Source organism: Pleurodeles waltl, chromosome 3_1 (assembly GCF_031143425.1).
Source record: "Pleurodeles waltl isolate 20211129_DDA chromosome 3_1, aPleWal1.hap1.20221129, whole genome shotgun sequence".
In the NCBI taxonomy this organism is placed as follows: Eukaryota; Metazoa; Chordata; class Amphibia; order Caudata; family Salamandridae; genus Pleurodeles; species Pleurodeles waltl.
In genome coordinates, this window is record NC_090440.1 from 1,421,971,473 (window position 1) to 1,421,993,623 (window position 22,151).

The 22,151-nt window shown below is 43.6% G+C and overlaps 1 protein-coding gene across 2 annotated transcripts in view; it reads left to right on the forward strand.

The window, feature by feature from the left end:
- Window positions 1–420: 420 nt before the first annotated feature.
- Window positions 421–22,151, forward strand: part of LOC138285249 (uncharacterized) — a 62,424-nt gene continuing 40,693 nt past the window's right edge. Inside the window, exons 1-3 of one of the 2 annotated variants that reach the window (XM_069224948.1) lie at window positions 452–941; window positions 10,133–10,172; window positions 11,423–12,486. In XM_069224948.1, the coding sequence (XP_069081049.1) occupies window positions 10,166–10,172; window positions 11,423–12,165 (750 nt within the window). In that variant the 5' untranslated portion in view covers window positions 452–941; window positions 10,133–10,165 and the 3' untranslated portion in view covers window positions 12,166–12,486. Of the gene's footprint in view, window positions 942–10,132; window positions 10,173–11,422; window positions 12,487–22,151 lie in introns of those variants that run through there. The other variant, XR_011201552.1, reaches the window with a different exon arrangement.

The window sequence follows — 22,151 nt, forward strand, 5'->3', positions numbered from 1 at the left end:
TACCATGTTACTCCAAATTGTTCTCATGTAATTTTTCTTCATTCCATTGAAAAGTGCTCAGACCTTCTGGGTAATGCCTGCACTATTTGAAATGCTAAATAGGTAAATAAATAAACAAAAAATAGTTGTGTCATTATGAAGATCCTCTGAGATAGTGATGACACATTCTCATCAGTATATAAACTTGTACGATGGCTTCACCCCTGGGCAAGTGGATGCTCCATTACCTCCTGCACTTGCATTGTCATCATTCAGAAGGCTTCTCACAACACTCATGGGGAGAAAGGCTTGAGAAGTCTGGTACATGTGTGCCATGCAGCAGGCTAGGCATTCATAATGAAGCCCAGCAGAATAACCCCAGCTGATCCCTGCACACTGTGAGCGAGAGCTGTGAGGAGGTGCTTCTGTAAGGACATCACTTGTTTGCAAGGTGACTAGAAGGGCAGAGCCTGCGCAGGGAAAGGTCCTACATCAGCATGGGGTAACGGGAATGGCGTTACAGAATTGCTGCCGGTGCACCCTCCGACGACGGCACAGAAACTTTCCAACGAGAAGACCCGGCAACCTCGGAGTACTTCCGGGGTCAAGATAACGTGGGAGGTCCGAAGCAGAAAACAAACAGCGTTAGCGATGGAGACGAAGGAGGAGAGTGAGGAGATGCGGGGAGGCTGCAGCCGGAGGAGAACGGCAACACGAGCAAAGAAGACAACATGGAGGCGCAAGGAGATGCAGAGAGGCAGGAGCAGGCGGAGAAAGGCAACGCAAGGGAAGAAGGCGACACCGAGAAACAGGTGCAGGAGGGAAGAGGCTAGGCAAGAAAGGAGGAGCACAGAGAGAGCAGGTGCGATGGAGAGAAGCAGAGAGTTATATCGGGTCCAGGAAGAGAGGAGCCTGACACCAAAGAGCCCCACCACGTTCCTGGAGGGACGTGCCTGCACAAGGTACGATTTTCTTACAGGATCTTCCATTGGGGTGAAGGGGGAAGGAGAGGGGGTGAGGGGATGGCCAGGGGAACTATCCCTATAGAGAAGAGGTGAGTTAGAAGGGAAAAGAGAAACGCTTTGTCATAAGCATGCCCGACATGTGTGACACCTGTGTGAGCCCTCCTCACCCCACACTCACTACCTTCCTTGTGAACCTGTCCTATAACACATTAAACCACCTACCTGAGACCTGTTTTTTTTTCCTTCCTTTCTTCCTCGCGAGGCACGCCGGTCCAAGCAGGAAGTGACTCCAGAGGAGCAAGGAAACAACCTAGAGGGGAAAGAAAGAAGATAATAAAGGACCTTAATATGTAGTAACCATCTTATCCAAAAACATACCCAAGAAATACAAAGAATACACAGAGAACCCCAATTAGAGTCCGTATTCCATCTACTACGTACAACAAATTTGCACCTACATTGGGCCAGCCATAAGCCTCCAGAAGACTGGCTAAATAAAACCTGGGACTAGTCCCAGCATCTTATATACAGTTGAATTATCTGTCAGTCATAATGGGCCTGATTACGAGTTGCCTGTTAAATTCCGTCCCATGTATCAACCCATGTTGATGCATGGGCTGGAATTACAAGTTGTTAGGTATTCAACACATCCGGTAATTATTAGGCACGTTAAATAACTAATTCTTCATTAAACTGTAGCAAGTCAAAATTGCCAAAATTTAACTGGGAAAAAGCATACAATATTTACCACACCATGGGGATTTTGATGCGTAAAACACCAAAATGTGCATGTTATTACCCCTGAAAAATCGCAGTGGGTGCTATTTATTGCAGCCAATAAATATTGAACACAGTAGAGTCATTATTTATTAAGTGCCATAAATAGCACCTATACTTGTAATCAGGGGAAATAAGTTTATAGTCAGTTCTCCGTTGCCAGTGCTTAATTTGAATAAGAATAAGTGCCAGGCACCAACGTTTGTTCAGAAGCCCGCAGCAAGCACTTTCAAACGTCAGGGTTTTGAATACAAGGGTTGAATATTCTTGTTTCCATCTCATGTCTCTTTAATCCACCACCAGATGCTCCCTGCCTCTTTATCTCATTCTTGCAGCACCTTTTTCACCCCTGCTTTCTCTCCTTGTCACTGATCTTCCACCTTTCTCTATTTATTTCCCCTTTTGTTGTAGTTTTCTCTCTTGCTCTGAATGAAAGTCTGTTGAGAAAAAAATAAGTACTAATCCCCGAAAACAAATGCTGGTGGGCCCACCTGCAACCACTAGCTCAAATTAAACACTGACCACTGCTGGTGTGGGAAGGAATTTGCAAGAATGTCCCACTAACGTCTTAGGAGGGGAAGCACGCAGACCACATAGGCAGCTTTACCAGGGGTCGGTCCTAAGGCTGTGAGGGGGTACATCAGACCCAACACTATGTTAGAGGGCATGCTAACCTGTGTATGACGATGTGAGATTCCAAGATGACTCCCCATTCAGATGATGGTGTAAGGAGTCTGATTTGAAACAGGGTGGGTTGCATAACAGTCAGTCAAGGAACTTTACAAATGCCACTGAACTGGAGGTTGTAATGGAGTAACAGAGGCCCTTTCTGTGTTATTTAAAATGCAGTGCCAGAATGAAAAACATGCATGAAACTTTGAATGGCACCGTCTATAGAAGCATGTACAGAGGCAGTAAGAGAGCAGCCTATTATTCAGTACTGTAGCGAGGATGCCATGAGCCCTGGTGCAAGCTGGGAAATGGTCCATTTGACTGCTGCTCGGGTAGTAAAATACAGCAATTATCAGGGTTCACTGGACCCCACAGGGTTATGGACCCCAGTGCCACTTCACCTGCTTCTCAAATGGTAGATGCACTCCTTCTCTTATTGGCCACAGAGATAAGATATTAAAGCAAGAGAATTGACACTCATTGAACATGGAAACACATGCAGTGCACTACTAGCAAGAAAGTGGCCTCTCACTAACCACAGAAGCACAACACAAGTGCACTCGCCATGCAGGAAGAAAGGTGACTATCACAGACCACAATGAAGCTAGAGGCACATCTAAATGACCAGGAAAACAAACTTCTTGACAGTAAGAGAAGCTCACCTACCTATTCAAACATATACACTGACCATATTCTAGGGACATCTCAATGACCCGAAACATATTTATCTACCATAAAAGGGGCCTAGCACTGCAAACCGAAACACAGATGCTCATGGAAAGGGGTTTCTCTCATATACCATTGTAGTAAGAGAGAGGCCTCTCACATGCTTGGCTGTCAGCTGGTGACTCATGTCACAGACTTGTGACATAAAAATAATGATTCACAAACCACAACATAAAAGTAAACAAGTGTCCTTTCATCCAGAAACATGGAACATTTGTATTTAGTCCCATCCACAAAATAGACATCTCTTTGCTCCAACAGCCTCAGTTCCCCGTTAACTGGTGCTGGCCCTCTGCCTCATTATTTGAGAGAAGGAGGGAGCTTCCCGCCTATTTGTCTGAGTCATAGTGATAGCTCACTCTCTGTTATACCTGAAGCTTTTAGGCCACTGCCCCAAATAATAGCCTCTGCCATCTGGGATGAGGCAACAGCCTGTTGAACTGCAATTGCAAGCATAGGCATCAACAAGCACTGTTCGTGCATTTAGGCAACACACCTCCCTTGTGCCTAAAGCAGTTTACTGTTCCACCACAGCTCAACTGTGAATAACCTGCTTCAATAATATCATTAACCCTCATATAAGTATGGCTCATTAGAGTAGGTTGTATGCTGATATAAATTGCAGTTGCCTTCAAACTATGTTAAATTTAGGGAAACAAGCATTGACTGAACAAATGTTTCTTGTCTTTTTTATAGTGAAACGATTTTACCAGCAGTCACTAACACACAAGAGCAGCATCAGCTGCAGCAATGCAAGCACCTCTAATTCTAAAAGCTTATAAAGAATAGGAGGAATCAACATAAGGATCAGTACAAGATTCCCTCCCCCATGCACAAAACAGATAGAACTTCTAAAACAGCAATGCAACTTTCTTCGCTTGCAGAGGACAGGTATGGTTTTGACAGCAATAGTACAAGCACCCCTTACCTACACAACACAATTTCAGCCTATGCAATACCTATGTGAAAGTTGAAAGTATCGCAGGTGTATATTAAACCTTTTGAGCAGGACCCTCTAATGCTGAGGTGTACTTTTCTGCCAGGAATAGGTACTCTTTGACAAAACAACACAAACATTTTATGTAGTCAAGCATGATTGATTTTCAATTAGCCTGAGAATGCTTTTCTTACCCCCTTTCAGTTATTTGTGCATTACCGTCACAATTCCTAAACCCACTTGTGAAGACCACCATCGAGTTTACCCTTGTACTTACCTTAAGGTAAAAGTAGACTTTGGGAAAAATTGCTATTTTTTAAAAAGGGTTAATTGAGAGGTTTTTTTTGGGTGAGATTGTGTGAAAAGACATCAAACAAGAATTTATGAAAGAAACAGAGTCCACTCTGGATTCCTTTGAATACTGACCCCTACACTAAATCCTATGCACGTATTTACACTGGTGATACAGATCATGTTAACAGTTTTTTTACATTGTGTTAGTTTGCCTAACTCACACACAATTTGTCCTTTTTCTTTTTCTCCTGCTAAACTTCCTCAATTATATTCAAACCATAAGGGTGTTCCAGAGGAGAAGAAAAAACAAAAAACAAGAGCCTGTCATGACATTGAAAGTACTGCCTGCCATTCAGAAGACAGTCTCCAGCGGGGAAAAGAGGCAGGAAGCAGGCAGAGGCCCTCAATTAGCAGTCATTGTAAAACTAAAATGAAACGCCAGACACTTTGGTAGGAAATGAGGACATCAGGAAATTGAGGTCTTTAATTACTATGGAGTGTATAATTAGTTAGCAGCTGTCCTAGAAACAAAAACAACATTCCAGGCATTCCTGCAGAAAACAAGAACAGTAATAAAATTGAGGCCTTTAATTGGTTTCTCTGCAGTGCATGTTATTTTAACAAAAATACCAGAGGCTTGTACTTCATTAAACAGACTTGTTTAGAGCGCACACAAACTAAAGTGCATGGCATTCCCTTTAAATTAAACACTCAGCAGAGCATGCAAAATAGAGTACATAGCAGAGTACAAGCCACCTGTCTAAATGGAAAATAATGATGACAAAGGGGCACATGCATCCCTGGCAGACTGGGGCATTACAGACACACAAAGTATCTGAAATGTGGGGGTGTTGGTTTCTGAATTGGTGGAATGAAAATGGGGGAGGGGGTTATCACTGCAACAATAAATAGGTTGAATTATGGAGGAGTAATAGAGATGAGAGTGTAGGCAGAACTGCAATACACATCACTGAAATTGATCGTGTAGAGACGTCTGTTGCCAGCAACTACAGGAAGATGGATAACTTGCAAAGGCAGCACCAAACCTGGAGGCAGAAGAAGGAACCTGTATGAATTGCAGATGATGAAGAGGGGTATGAAACAAGTGTCGTTCACAGCATAGAATAAACAATTGTGATTGTTCTGGGTTACATGCACAGATAAGAATCATGATTGACAGGAGCAGCAGCAAAGGTTGACAGTGACAAGTATAATGTCCAGCTTGTGTTTTAACTCAACATGGATGTAAGAAGCTTGAAGCAAAAAGCACACATTTCTATTTAGGGGTATTAAATGAGGGACAACATCATGATAGGATGGGATGGGAAGGAGTAGAGCAGGAATGGTGAGCAGACAGTATGAGTCGTTGAGTCATGGGATGAGAATGTCAAATCAACAGGGAAAAGGGGTTGTCTCTGTAATGTTAACACACTTCTTTGTTCAGGATTGAAACCTTCACACACCCTCATATGTCATGTTTCATCATAGGGTCCATCCTCACACCAACATCAACATTGTTGGCGTGACCAAAATACACTTTAATAATGGAGGAGCTCTTTCAGTGTATTTTATGACATTTGTTTTCCCTTTATTATTGCGTTATATACTTGTATTTGGTTTAGTTTCTAGGATCAGTATCAGCAGCACACAAGGTACTCATGAGCCCGAGCTGCTGCCTTGCTGTGTTGTTGAATTCTAGAATGTTATGCCCCTCTCAGTGTCAGTTGATCTTTGCTTTTAGTCACCTATCCACTGCTGGGGACTTACTGCACAATAAACTTGTTTAACGTCAAGCAAGTGTCTTTTTTTACTCTACACATATTGGCAATGAGTGGTGTTGTACCCAGCTTCCTCATGGAGGAACCCAGGAGAAGCAACAGGATTTAAGCAGTTTTCCCTGCCCTTTTCATTGGTAATAGAATGGAAAGATCAGTGACATTTTCCAAAGTAATACATGAAGATTATCACTCTGACATTGCCCTAGTGCTTGGTGGAAAAACAGATTTAGTAAAGGACTCTCCAGTAGAGTTGCATCCAACAAACCTAAACGTACCAGCTGTTGTTCTAATACACACATGAATAAGACATCTTGTCCGGCTTTGTCTAAGGACTGCTCTAAATGTGGATAAATGGGGCATTTTTCCTAAGTGTGTTTGGCACAACTCAACATCAATATGAATAAAGCAGAAACTACTCACGATATTGTGGAGAAGACAAATATGGTGTTAATGGTAGAAGGAAAGGATTACGAAGAGGAAAAGGAAATAATATTTGCATCGGTTGACTCTGATGCTTGTAAAACTCCTATTTGTGAGATCATTATTGTTGGTCTAAAGTCCTCAATGTTGGTTGGTTCAGGTTCACAGTTTTCATTGTTTTTTAAAGCCTTTTTCAAAGAACTTTAGAGAAACAGAAGCCTTGAAGTAAAGCATATAAAATACTTTGGTTATGGGAACTCTATGACAAGCATTTTAGTTCATTTTGTTGCATCCATATCATTTCAATCTGACACCACCCTTGGAAAAATCTATTTTCTTAAGAATGGTCAACATATCTTTGGATGGTGGCACCAGGGAAACTTTGGATTGATTCTGCATCCATCTGCTGACATTCCAGTTTGCTGTATGGCTATTCACCAAATTATTGATGAGGTTATATCTCAGTACAAGGGTATTTTCAGGAAAGAGTTAGGCAAGGTAAGGGGATTTACTCATAAAATCAAACTTAAGTCTGGAGCATACCCTGTTCCTCATAAACTCGGGTGTGTTCCACTTAGTGTCAGAAAAGATCTTAGTATTGAATTACACCAGTTCCACTCTGATGGTGTCATAGAACCTGTGGATTTGTCTCAGTGGACTTCTCCTATTGTGGTAGTAAGGGAAAAATCTGGTACATTGAGGTCATGTGCAGACTTGCTCAATAAACAGATTATTGTGGATTGTCATCCCCTTCCCAAAATCCAGGAACTTTAAGCTCAAGAGGGTAGTAAATGTTTCACCCGATTACACCTCAAGTTTGCATTTCACCAAATTAAACTGGAAGAGGGTTGTAAACACCTCACAACAGTAATTATTCCTGAGGGCACATTTAGATATGTCTGCATGCCCTTTGGTTTAGCGTCTGCCACATCTGTCTTCCAAAAATAACATGTTTACACTTTTCAAGGGGATGCAAGGAGTAATGGCCTTTCAAGATGATATTTTAGGTTTTGCTGATTCTACTGATTTTCACAATTCATGACTTTCAGAAGTTCAACATATTTTACAAGACAGAAGTATGATGTTACAAATGGTGAAGTGTAAGTTTCTCACCCAGGAGGCTGAGTATCTGGGACATATTATTTCAATTTCACCCCACTCTAGTCTTATCTAAGCTACTGAAGCATTAACCACTCCCATATACAAAGATTAGTTAAGATCTTACTTGTGGTTGTGTGAGTTTTACTCCATGTGTGTATGCAAGTTTTCCAAATTAGTTTAGACTTAAGGGAGTTAATTAAAACAGTGTGAAATGTGTGTGGATCAATATAAATCAGAATTCTTTTGACAAAATGAAGTGTTCCATAGTCTATGCAATGTCTCTTTTACCTTTTGATCAAAAAGTAAGTTGTTTCTTGTATGTTGATGCTAGTGCCAATGGACCTGGAGTTATGTTTAATCAAAAACGTCAAGGTGTGGAGAGTACTGTAGCTTTTGCTCCATATTCTCTTTCAAGTGCTGAAGCCAAGTATTCCATGATTGAAAGGGGAGTATTAGCTTGTCATGGGTTGTGGTACATTTTAAAACAAATCTTTGGGTCAAGGAATTTACTATTAAAACTGACCATAAGCCCTTACTATCTCTGTTTAACAGCAATGGTACGGGGAGAGCATTCACAAGGTTGGCTAGAATTTTATCAGAGTTGTATGAGTATAACATTCTTGCTGATCACATCTGAGCAGCAGTCAATATGGTTGCTGACTGTTTACAGATTACCTGACCCCCTTCAACAATTGAATCAGATCTTGTTGAATAATGTGTGGTTGCATCAAGTGACGAAGTGCTGTCTTTGTTTGGATGTGAGTTATCTAGAGAAAGATGGGTGAAAAGTTCTAAGTCAGATGAGGAGCTTAAGAGTAACAAATAGTTCACAAAGAAGGTATGGCCTTGTGAATAATTGTTAAGTCCTGCACTTCAAGTTTTGTGGAAAGTCAGACACCATATCTGTTTTTGGGGATCTTATTTTGAAGGAGGACTATGTAAATATGCCAAAAGATATTCATCCTACTATTATTAAGTTGGCCCATACTGGTCATTTGGGAAAAAAATGGGTTAGGGAAGTTTTCTGGGGGCCTTAAATGGGTTTGGACATTTCAGACCGTGTCAAAAAATGTTCTGTCTGCTCTACCTGCATGAATTCTGACAAATCCTTAATCACCAAAAAGACTTGTATCAATGGGTGAAAATATCTATCTAGGCCAAGGGATAAAATTGCATTAGACATCTTAGGACCTTATGAGAATTTTACAAGGGGGAAAGTATGTGCTTTCATTCCTATTGATTATTTTCCCAGATGGGCAGAGTTTAAATGGGATTTACAATCTACCACTGACAGCATAATTCAATTCTTACAGGTGTATTTCCACAAAGAAGAATTGCCAAGCAGTATTGTTCCAGACAATGGCAAGCAATTTACTTTCATAACGTTTCAAAGTTTCATCAAAACTGCATGATATATTACATTTGAAGACTCCCCTCTATTCTCCCAACATGAATGGCCTTGTAGAGAGGTTTAATTGGCGGTAGAAGCAGTGCAGGTTGCATTTGCCAATAAAGTTACTTTTAAAGAGTTTTTTGGGGACAAATCTGGGCACATCACACCACTCCCAATCTAGCTACATGATTTTCTCCATTTTCCATGCTGGAATTAGAACTATAACTTCACTTGTACCATTTTAGATTAAAAGAGAATCACCCATTTTAAATCTTAGATAGAAGAGCATTATTTGGCCAAGAACAATATTTTGGTTAAAAGAAAAGCAGAGGTAGAGAAGGGTTTCAAGAATAATTTGGTTAACACAAAGACTGTTGTGGAGGTGTGAAATTGTATAAAAATTAAACATCCAAATCACATCAGGAAAGTGAATCAACAATTCTAAAGTATTCAAAGTTGTCAAAGTGGGAAAATTATCTGCACAAATAAACAATGGTTCGTTGTGGAGCTTGAGCAGGTTACCTAATTGAGCAGCAAAATAAATTCTGAAGTGAATTAGCGTAAGAATCATAATGATGATGTTGTTGATTTTGGTTCAGGACTCTCCTCTTTTACAGATTCTATGTATCCTCTGAAAGCTTAAGCTCTGATGCATGTGTTATCCCATTCAGTGTGTGAACAAAAAATGTTGTAGGATACAACAGAGGGTGATAACAAGAAGAATGTTGTCGTTTCTTAGGAAGGGGATGATGAGATCATCGCCATGCAATTAGGTCAAAGAAGTGATGCCTATTTTATATTACAGAATAAGTTAACCTGGACAGTGGTCCTAAGAGAGCGGTTATTGTACATAAGAAATTCAAATATTTATTTCTGGTTAATTTGTCATTTTCTTTTTCACTGTTTCTAGTGTATTTCTTGTTACAGTGTTCTATGACTCTACATATTAGTTGTTTTATTTTATTATTCTAATACCCTGCTTTCTCTTTTCCCTCTCCTCTGTTTGTAATTGTTACATTGTTATGAAGGATGGAGATGTATTATACTGTTGCATACATGTATTTGATTTACTTTCTAATATTAATATCAGCAGTGCACAAGCTACTACCAGGAGACAACACAGATGCAGGGTAAGTCGCATGGGGAACAAAAATGGGTATTTGTAAACTGCAAGCGGGGGGAACCTACCTACTGCACAATGCTTGGAAATCATGATATTCAGGGAGTGGAATGGGCAAAGGGGCACAGCACGGGGCATGGGCTGTTCAGAGGAAACCTGGGGCACAGTACTACACTACACCAACAACCTTAGAATTGGGGTATGCTGCCATGCCAAGGGTGATGGAAAGGTAAAGTCAGTCCAGGAGGGTAGGGTACAACGTAAAACTGCCATGCTGCCACATGACTGCTGGTATTGTCGCTACATGAACTAGGGCTCAATTAACAGTCTCAGGCCATATCCGCAAGTGGAAGTTAACATTGACAACAGTTGCCACTACCCCCTCTGCTGTGTGCACAGGTCAAGTAGCTAATGGTAATTACGTGCCCATGGATCAAACACACCCAAATTAGAGGGTTCAGGATGACAACATTATCAATCCCCTGAAATCAATCAAAATGTGCCAAACCAGACAAATGTGAATGTCCATAGTCGCTACGAACATCAGCCATTGTCATAAACATTATGAGGTACACAACAGTAATGTCATACCCATGCTGCATATGTCAGGGTCCACCCTGTGCCTCGGTCACAATAGCTGCAATGACACCATGCAACATCCCAACTGTTCTGCTGCTCAGACAACAGGATTGAGGGGGAGGACATATGTAACTGGCTAGCGAAATACACCCGCACAGTCAGAAGAGGAACTGGAACACTACTAGGACCATCAGTGCAATCCAATATAGCACACATTCCCCAACATCAACATTACACACTACCAATGCTGACATCTGTAGTGTGCCATGCCAATGCTATGCATAGTATATGCTTGGTCTCAGAAACATATAGCTGGATGTGAAATATGAGTCTGGGGCAGTTCCACACTGTTAAGTGTGGTGCAAGTGCCATCAGAACACCCACAGCCAGTGCAAGGCAAAACATGAGAATGGAAGTAGACGGAGGGTTGATTAGGACAAGAAGGTGGCACATACAATTTGGGCAGAACCTACACCTAGAGGATGTGATGCTGACATTGCCCCAAACTGCCCGACTACATGTGACATGCAGGTGGGGCATAGACCTGGGAGAATGCTAATATTGATGACAGGAACAATGAACGGGAACCAATATCACAATGTGCAACTATTAGGAAGTCCGGCACATCACATTACAAATGCCACAACACAGACACACTAATTGTACCATATCTCATTGCAGAGGACTATGGCTCTCCTGGGGATATGCCTGTCCTGGACTTTCCTGATGACATAGATGACGAGCTGACAAACATCAGCCAGCAGACCCTCCAAGATGTCCTCGGAATCCTCCAGTCCCCACCTTCAGTTGCAAGGAGGAGCACAGATACAGCAGCCATCACAGAGGACCCACCCACCAACCCAATAGTACGAACTGCCAGCTCCATCCCAGCTGACGACTCTGACGACACTGGCACCAGCTTTGAGAGAACTGTAATTGGAGTACAGCGGGAGCTGGCCAAGGAGGTGCGGGTGGGGATGCAAAATATGGAAGCCAGTCTAGAGGGGGTGCGTTCGTGCATGATGACAACTGCAGAACAAGCAGCAGCAATGCAAAGGCGAACATCTATCTTGCAAGAACTGCAACAAAGTGTGAAAGAAATAAGCACAGCAGTAAGGAAGTTGACACAACACCTCCAACAACAAACCTTTCAATGCGTGCACGAATGCAATATTGACCCCCTCAGGGCCGACCTGGCTGCCTACCACAGTGATGTAGCTGCTATCCTTAAGAACCAGCAGCTCCTCCTTGCTGCAGTACTGCCCTTAATAGCCCCACAGTTGGCAGGTACCGGGATTTCTGACTCCACGTCTTCAAGCACTGAAGTGTGTGTTGCCCCTTTAAACCCACCACCACCAAGGGCAGAGGAGACGACACACGCATCAGAAGATGAAGACGTGGAACAGTACACCTTTAACCCGTAAGAGTACCCAGTAGCACAAGTCCATGCCACATGGCCACTTATAACCAAGGTCCTCTGCTTAGTAACATGCCAGTCTTGCAACAGCTGCTCACAAGCACTGTTCTCCAGCCCACTGTTTATCTTGTCACTCTGCCCTGTGATTGTCTTTCACTACCTCATTGGCAATTCATGTCCCTCTGCACTGTATGACACTTCAGCCTAGCATGTCCAATGACATGTCCATTTGCAGTTGTGTAGGATCACAATGGAAGGTGTCACACTGATGGACTCTGAATCCTGGACTATGTAAAATAGCACTACAGCACTTTAAAATAAATAGCACTTAACCAACCACTTTGTCTCTGTGCAATGTGACACATCAAATGTGAGGGAGCTTAGTGATGTTTGCCTCATGTCAATACCTATAGAATGTCAATACAAGAATGTGGACTGATAACTATGCGCTGTGGTCTGGATTGTACCATCCTCTATCCTTCCTGAGGGTTAATTCTGAGGTAACTAGAAACTATACAGTATAATGCTGTGTTGGACAGAATAAGTCTTCTTCAAGGGATGTCTAAGCAAAAATATATTGGCCCATATTTATACTTTTTTAGCACTGCATTTGCATCATTTTTTGAAGCAAAAGCGGCGCAAACTTACAAAACACAATTATATTTTGTAAGTTTGCGCTGCTTTTGCGTCAAAAAGCGGCACAAATGCGGAGCTCAAAAAGTATAAATACAGACCATTGTCTTCTAATTTTTCTTCCAGACAATCTTCAAGTATGTGATATTTGACACAAATCTTTCCTCACACACACCATACAGCAGGAATGGATGTGTATGAGTGTACGTACAAGTAAGTAACCTGGCTGTACAATGTAACAAATGATAGGTGTGAGTTATGTATACTATACTACATGAAATTATACCATCACTCACCTTATCAGGGTTCACATGAACATCAGGCTGCAGGCAGACGTAACACAGTGTCCTCAATACAAAATCTGGTCTCAAAGTATGTCAGATTGAAAACATACATCCAAACTTAACAACACATTGGGATCCATAGTAACCTTGAATGGTGGGTGCAATGAATGATAGATGCAAAGAGAAGTAGCTTTGGTGTAGCTGCTAATGTGACAGCTCAATTGGGATTTGGATGCAGGATGGAACACAAATGCAAATACTAAATTGACACTGTTCACCCATGCCAAGGCCCTGATCCCCAAGCATGAGACACATACTGTAAATGAGTACCTAAATATTTATTTAACAGTAAAAAAAGGATACTAAATCTAGGGGAAAAACCTTAACTAAACTAACCTATCCTAACTACACATTACCCACAACTGGCCCAAACTAACCTAAGCTAAACTTACTTATCACATTTAACTAAACACTCGAAACAACAACCCCCCCCCCACCCCCCTTTATATGACGGGAGACATGGAGGACACAATATACTAACCTAAACATATACTATATTATACTAAACAAATATATATGTATATATATATATATATATATATATATATAATATATATACATGTATGTATGTATCTATATATTTTTTTTAACACAAAAACCCCATCATCCTACACCCACCCACCCACACACATAAAAAAACATGTAAAAATATTATACCCCCTCCCCCAACCCACTACTACTAACTAAACTATACGCCTATTCTAACCTAATACTGAGTCCGCTAAACCCACTAATTAAAAGAACCAAGAAAGAGGAAAGAGGGGAGGGAATCATGGGTGAGGGTATCAGATTCACAAGTTTGACCTCTGCAGGGTCTTCTCAACGGCACGCACCCTCTTATTTATTTGTGACACCTCTTGCTACAGCCTGTCCAGTCTGCGCAACATCCATTGTATGTCACGTTGCATAGCTCGAAAATCACTAGGGTTAATGACTGCAGCAGGGGTCGTCTGAGTGCCAGTTGTTGAGGGTTGTCCGGTTGGTGGTGCCATGCTTGGAGGGGGAGGTGCAGGTGCTGCTGTCAGTGGTCCTGGAGCTGAGGAAGTTGATGGTCCTGCAGTGGTGGGCGTCATCCTTGGTGCCACCTGGGTCGTAGTGGTGGTGCTGGTGGTGGCGGCTGTTGTAGACATCGAAGGGCCCCCTTGGGCAAATGCCTTCCACACCCATGAGGATCTTTCATGGCGATAAAGCCGTGCCATGTGGTGGAACCCAGACTCCATATCCAGAATGTGGCGGTAACGCATCGCCCGCTGCTGAAATTCACAGATCTGACTTGCATCTATATTGGCTGCTGTTAAAAGCCAAACATTAGGTACTTCATTGTGTGATATAGCTACTTATGAGAATCAGACAATACATCTAATGTAGCTGAAACAGACTATATCACCATAAAGATCACAGATTCTTCCTGAGGAAGTACATGCCAACGCAGCCTACACATGTCCTATCTAACAGCACAGCAATACTCTAAAAGATGTGTACCAACTTAAATGACCTATGCATAATTGTTCAGCCATTAGTCACGTAAAAAATGCTGCAAGTCCTCCACATGTGACAGGCCAACTAATGACTGTCTTCTGGATGACAATCAAGTGCCACAAGATCTGTGATTTGTAAATGGAATTGCCAGGATGGTATGCAGTTGTTAATCAAGAGTGGGTATCCTAGGTTTGGACAAGTGATTTACAGATTTACATGTCTGTGTACTAAACTTGGATCTTCACACCTAGGTACACATATCATAACCCTAAGCTTGTGCCTCAGGGGGGGATGGACAAGCAACACATACTTTCAAACATGAAGGACACCCAGGAAGCTCTGGACAGCTGTACATGGGTTTAGGCAGTCCACCACAGGTAAGGAGGGTGTCAAACTAGGATAGACACAAATCTTGGACAATCCCATCTACATTTATGTTTGTAATTGCAGACACTTGTCAACATCATTTGATGCCACTAATAACTGCCCAAACTATAATCACACCACCGGAGAGTTGTGAGGGAGATTAGAAACATATATTTGGTGGGAAACGTCCCATACTATCTCCCTTTTCAAAAACTAGTTACCACAAGAAAGTATGGGGTTCACCGATGATGTAGAGCTCAGTTCACGAGAGATTGTCTGTGGGCTCCTGGACCACGCTGGGATCAGAAAATGCGCGGTGTGGGTGCTGTGTCGGGTGGGGGAGGGGGGATTTCCTTTTACGGACTAGGTGGCCTCACACACTATGTACTGTCATGCTTCATCATTTGACCACCTAGCCCCACCCAGGTAGGATAGTACCACCTGGGTGGATTCAACCTCACTGTTAAAAGAACGGGAGGGAGTGCGTAAATATATTTTATCTGGAGATACTGGGATCCAGCTAAGCTACGGGGATATAAAGGCACATAGGCAGTCACCTGTGTGTAGTCTACACTTTTAATAGTGGTAACTGCTGGTGCAACTAAAAACGGGGCGAGACACCACGGTGAGACAAAGGACTTACTGGGTCACCTCACTAAACGTTGGCCGACATGTTTCTGCCCTCTAAAACTGGAAGGTCTCGGGGCATTCTTCAGGGCCTAGGATCCCTAACCATCATGCAAGGTGCAGATAGATGAGCCTCCCCTCGAAAAAGGGGGGGGGAATGTAATATATTGATAGAGTGGGCCTACCTGTGGCAAGGAACTACCTCGCGGAGGCCTGAAGGGATAGAGAATGTGAATTCATCAACACAACACTGCAAAACACACTATATACGAGAATTAAATATAAATATACATATAGAATAGTGCCACAGCAAGCCAAAGTCATGCAGAGCACACAGTGAAAACACAGTTCTGTAAAGAAACAATTAACCTTACCCTAATGAGGGGGAGTGTCCCCTTATAGTCACACTTTAGGGGGGAGGGCGGGGAAAAGAAAAGGAATAGAGACATAGACGACATTTGTCATGAGATTTAAAAATATACTGTGAGACTCAGTAGGTGTCCATTAATAATGGTGGAGAAAGCATGATGTGCCCAGCCCTCGTTGCTAGTTGGGGGCTGTGGAGGTGCCTACTGTGAAGAGCCTAGCACATACTGACTGTTGAAATTGACCAGAGTTTGTCAAATCCAATGAAAGTAGAATTTAACTGCCACTAGTAATAAAAACTAATAAGGTAATCCACATGTGCTCAAACACACAAGATTAAAAAGTGCACACAATCAGGCATTCAGGCTTATCTGTAGTGTAGCTGGAGGTCCGCTGTACAGCAAGTGCTGAAGCACTTACTACATCAAAGGAGGCGCTCGCCTCATTTGCCAAGTTGGACGATCAACGGGTATACAGCAAGCTGACACTGTCACATTATTAAAACATGGTTTGGCAAATGTACCACTGTGCCAATCATGATGATGTAGGTTTCAATTTGTATGTACCTTCGGAATGGCCGCAGTCACAGGAATGCTGGTCTTCTGATCTTAGCATATGCCCATGTCTGTGATAGCCTCCATACTGTGAAGTTAGTTATTGTACATATGATGCACTAGATCAGCAGGGGTGTACCAAAAGAAACTAGCAAAGTATTAAGGAACTTTATATGTATGATGGAATTGGTCACGGTTCCCTTGCACGACATCATGCACGTAATACATTGTGAGCATGCATTCCCCGATGTCAGGTATTCCATGATGACCCCATAACTTATGAGAAGTGCATGGCTATAGAGTGACACAGATGGGAAATGCATTAGCTCTGTTTAAGCTACATTGTGCATTCCAGTGCTTGGGCACATGTGGCAGATCACACTACTGTGGACTATGATCCTCTAACTGTTGTACCAGATTAGCACTCTTCACTGACACAATAGATACCCAAACCTTTGGAATACAAATTGGTATTACCCAGTTTGAGCAGGTTGTGGGTCAATAGAGGATAACAAGGCTACACAACTTAATACATTAACTCATTGCCTGTGTGTTAATGTCTGTGAATTGGCTATTTCAATTTTAGTTGGCCCTCTGTGTGAACATCACAAGACGTGTTTTCATAAATGTGCTTGTATGCATGTGTTGTAAATGTGGATAACCATCAGATGCTATTCAGTGTGGAAATGAGTCAGGAAATGTGTTTGTCATACACGTAGCAACAAGTGCTGTGTGAACTTCCCTGACGTTTGGGACAAAAGCATCTCCCATGACAAACTAGGCACAGGATAGATAGAGGATGGGTGATAATGGCAATGTTGCAAGACTAAGCCATCACATGTACTGGAATGTTGGAGACCACTTCCTGGTCACTTGTTTGTATACTACCCATGAGTCAGGCATTTGAAAATGCTATGGGGTATATTTATACTCCGTTTGCGCCGGAATTGTGTCGTTTTTTTTACGCAATTCCGACGCAAAACTAACTCCATATTTATACTTTGGCGTTAGACGCGTCTAGCGCCAAAGTCCATGGAGTTTGCGTCATTTTTTAGCGTGGACACCTACTTTGCGTTAATGAGATGCAAGGTAGGCGTTCACGTCTAAAAAATCAACTCCGAGGCATGTGCGTCGTATTTATACTCCCGGGCAAAATTCACGCCCGGGAGTGGGTGGGTCAAAAAAAATTACTTACGGCTGCTTTTGCGCCGTTTTTTAACGCCTGCAAAAGGCAGGCGTTAAGGGACCTGTGGGCTCTGAAGGAGCCCAGAGGTGCCCTCCCATGCCCCCAGGGACACCCCCTGTCACCCTTGCCCACCCCAGGAGGACACCCGAGGCTGGAGGGACCCATCCCAGGGACATTAAGGTAAGTTCAGGTAAGTGTTTTTTTTTTTTTTTTTTGTGGCATAGGGGGGCCTGATTTGTGCCCCCCTACATGCCACTATGCCCAATGACCATGCCCAGGGGACAGTAGTCCCCTGGGCATGGCCATTGGGCAAGGGGGCATGACTCCTGTCTTTGCTAAGACAGGAGTCATTTCTATGGGGGTTGGGAGTCGAAAAAAATGGCGCAAATCGGGTTGAGGCGAAAAAATTGCCTCAACCTGACTTGCCCCATTTCTTGACGCCCAAGCCCCATATCCCCCTATGCCGGCGCTGCCTGGTGTACGTCGTTTTTTTCCACGCACACCAGGCAGCGCCGGCGGCTAACGCCGGCTAACGTCATTGATTAAATACGGCACCCGCATGGCGCTTCAGAATGGCGTTAGCCGGCGCTAATTTTTTTGACGCAAAACTGCGTTAGCGCAGTTTTGCGTCAAAAAGTATAAATATGGCCCTATGTATGTACAGTGTTGTGACACAGAGTCCCAAAACCAATCCAAAAATGTAATGTCACTCCACAGTTTGAGTCATATAAATGACCTATGTTTCTCTTGTGGCAGTGGAGGACCAGCAGACCAAGCAGCATGTGTTCACATATTTCCAGTGGTTAATTACACAAAGGGGGTCATTCTGACCTTGGCGGTCCATGACCGCCATGGCGGAGTGCGGCGGAAGCACCGCCAACAGGCTGGCGGTGCTTCCTGGGCGATTCTGACCGCGGCGGTAAAGCCGCGGTCGGAAAAGGGAAGCCGGCGGTTTCCCGCTGGCCCAGGGAACCCGCCATGGCGGCGCTGCTTGCAGCACCGCCATTGGGATTCCGACCGCCTTCCTGCCAGCCTGTTTCAAATGGTGTCCACCGCCAGAACCAGGATGGCGGGAACGGGTGCTGTGGGGCCCCTGGGGGCCCCTGCACTGCCCATGCCACTGGCATGGGCAGTGCAGGGGCCCCCTAACAGGGCCCCACTAAGATTTTCACTGTCTGCTTAGCAGACAGTGATAATCGCGACGGGTGCCACTGCACCCGTCGCACCCCTTCAACTCCGCCGGCTCCATTCCGAGCCGGCTTCATTGTTGAAGGGGCTGTCCCGCTGGGCCGGGCGGCGGTCTTCTGGCGGTCGCCCGCGGGCCGCGCGGGAAAGCCGGAATGGCCGCCGCGGTATTTTGACCGCGGTGCGGTCTTTCGGCGGGAACAGCTTGGCGGGCGGCGACCGCCGACCGCCGCGGTCAGAATGACCGCCAAAGTGTCCAGTTGATGTGTGTGGCCATGTGTACCGTGTGCCATTATTGGGGTCTGTGTTGTCACAGTTATGTGCAGGTCTAGTCATGAGTCTGTGGAGCCATTCCCTGCATTAACAGAGTATCCTTCAAAGCAGAATTGAACAAAAGCCAAAGAGGAATTGAAAACACACATGGGGATAGTCCAGCTATGGCACTGCAGAAGTTTTATGAGACTGACAAGAGGGCAACCTTGGTGTGCTCACAAAGAGAATGAATCAATAATTTTAAACCAGCAGGTTTCATCACTACATTTGTACACAGGGTGGCCTCAAAAATTCCCACTGCAACCGGCAACATCAGTGCCTCTGTGCTGATTAATCTCACAGCTATTCACCACGCAAGCCCCATCAATAGGTTGGGGCCGATGTGAATCTGTGTGTGGACCGTCAGGGCACAAACATGTTTTGTCCTTTCATGCACATTAGCAAACGTTGTTTGTTGTGCTGTAGGCACCATACCCAATCCATGCATATAGCCATGGTACACTGTCACTGTTTGTCACTCATGCATACATGAAACCCCGATAAGGGATGGGCTGTGGTTTAGGCTATTTGAAGACATGCCCCACACCATGATGCAATAAGTAAACTGATTATGCTATACAATCTATTTGAGGATTCATCGTAGACCTATCAGACACAATACCCCAGGAGGAAAGTGAGGGCATGGAAAACAACTATGAGACAAATGTAGCCACAGGGGACCTTTATGGTAACAGAAAGACAGGAACCAATCAGGCTAACAGGATGGAGGCTCTGTCAGGAACTAACATGAACAAGGCAAATACACAGTGAGCAGACTGAGACTGGGAAAAGCTGGAACAACACTGTGGAAAATGAAAACTGTATTTGTTCTGTGGGCTGCAATATTACACAATCACCCCAAGCCTGTGTTACACAAGCGATTTATACGGCAATGCATAACCAGGATATACACATAATAGCAGCTTCTAAGCCGTTCCAGGCAGCAGCAAGGGCAGTGCAGGTTCAAATGGCTGGTCTGCATGGAAGTGCTCACAGGTTTGTGCAGCTTCAGTCTCTCACAAGTCCTGTAGGTGAGAATCAAGTTTAAAGGGCCAACAATACCTTTCACAAGGGAAGCAATGGAAAGGTCATTACAGGTCCTACAAACTACCAGGCAGTGCATTATCTGACCTGAAGTCCTTGCAGACAGATGAACTATGACCATGGCATGCCATACTAAAGAGGGAAGCACACTGGAGTCAGAATGTGAGTCTGGCGTGTGTAGATGAAGGATTATCTGGGTACAAATAGTCCATTTCCAGGGCCCCCTAGAGAAGGGTGGGAAGAGACTGAAAACATGGCAGTGACAAGATTTATGACCTGGAATGGACTGCGCAGGGCATGTCTTGTGAGCAATACTTGTCATACCTGGGGAACTCGTGCTATCCATTTGCAGCTTACATGGACTTCTTGTCACACATACTCCTTGCAGAGATAGCTGATGTCACACTTACTGCTGTCAAGGGTCTGGTCATACATTCCTGTTACCTATGCAATAGCACATCCACTTCCTCGTGTATGAAGCAGTTTTTTTACCTTATGAATGATGGTGTCTTAGTTGTGTGCCATATGCTGCAATGAACCAAGTTGCCAACATGTATGTGTACCATAGCTGTGGTCCTCTGATATTGACCTTCAAATGTGAAATGGACAGGATATATGCCATTCACACTGTGTGTGAAGTTGGCTGTACATTATACCCATCCAATGTGATGTGGATTTTTCAGTATCCTGATCTGTATATCTGCAATGCTCCATGAGGCTAAACTCTGATTGTGAATCCTAGGGATAACGTGATGCATAAATAATTATCCAGACCATGATTTAGTGATTAGAATAGGTGTTTAATGACATATGGTAAGACAGTGGTGATGGTGAGTAGAGTTAAAAGAGATTTTGTACAATGTGTTGTCTCCGACGCAATCCTGCTGCAGTGTTTGGATGGTCCCCCTCATGTTGATGGACAACATCCTCCTCTTCCTCCTCTTCAGGCATTTGTGGGTCTGGTTCATAGAAGCGAATGGTTCTACTTACACAAATGTTGTGCAGGATGGCACAGTTCAAAATGATCTTGCAGACCATTTCAGGTGAGTATAGGAGGCTGCTTCTGGTGATGTTGTGGCACCTGAATCTTGACATCAGGATGCCAAAGGTCCTCTCTACTATGATGCATGTTCTCCAATGTGCATCATTATAGGCACGCTCTGATGCTGTGCTTGGGTTTGCAAATGGGGTCATGATCCCTGGCTGGATCCCATACCCCTGATCAGCTGAAAGAGAAAATGAGTGGAAAAGTCTGATAGAGATTGCACCATGATTATCACTTTGCATGGCAGTTGTTCTCTTGTGTTGTCTGTGGCTCATCTGTGCTTGTGTTATTGTGTGGAATCCTAGGCTTCTAGGATATACCATCGGCATTGGGATGTTTCATTCTCTGAACTGGTTTTTGGCTGATTGACCGGATGTCAGCAATATTTTTGTAGACTTGCATTACATTGTGTACTCCCATGCATTATATCATGTGAAAGAGGTGTCCATGTGTCTTAACTGGGGGTGACATGATACTTCCATCACAGAATCAATTCCACAGTGGTGGTAACACGGTTGCATCTATATGGCCTGGACAGCCCATCGAATTTATCATATGAAATAGAATTTGTTAAACATCAGTGAGACCCTTTGATTTGGCTCGGTGACAATGTACAACGCATCTCCATAAGTTGGCAGCACTGACGTGTTGACAACTGACAATGCACAAATATCCCATGTGTGACAAGTTCTCTGCAGACCTATTTATCTGCCCTTACTGAGTTAACTCATGTTCAAATGTGTACGTACACTACTAAACCTGGTCCAGTTCAGCTAGCTAACTTGGTTGTGGGGTTGACGGTTTAAGTGTCAGAAGGTCCATATGCCTGTACATCTGTTGTGTATATGTGTA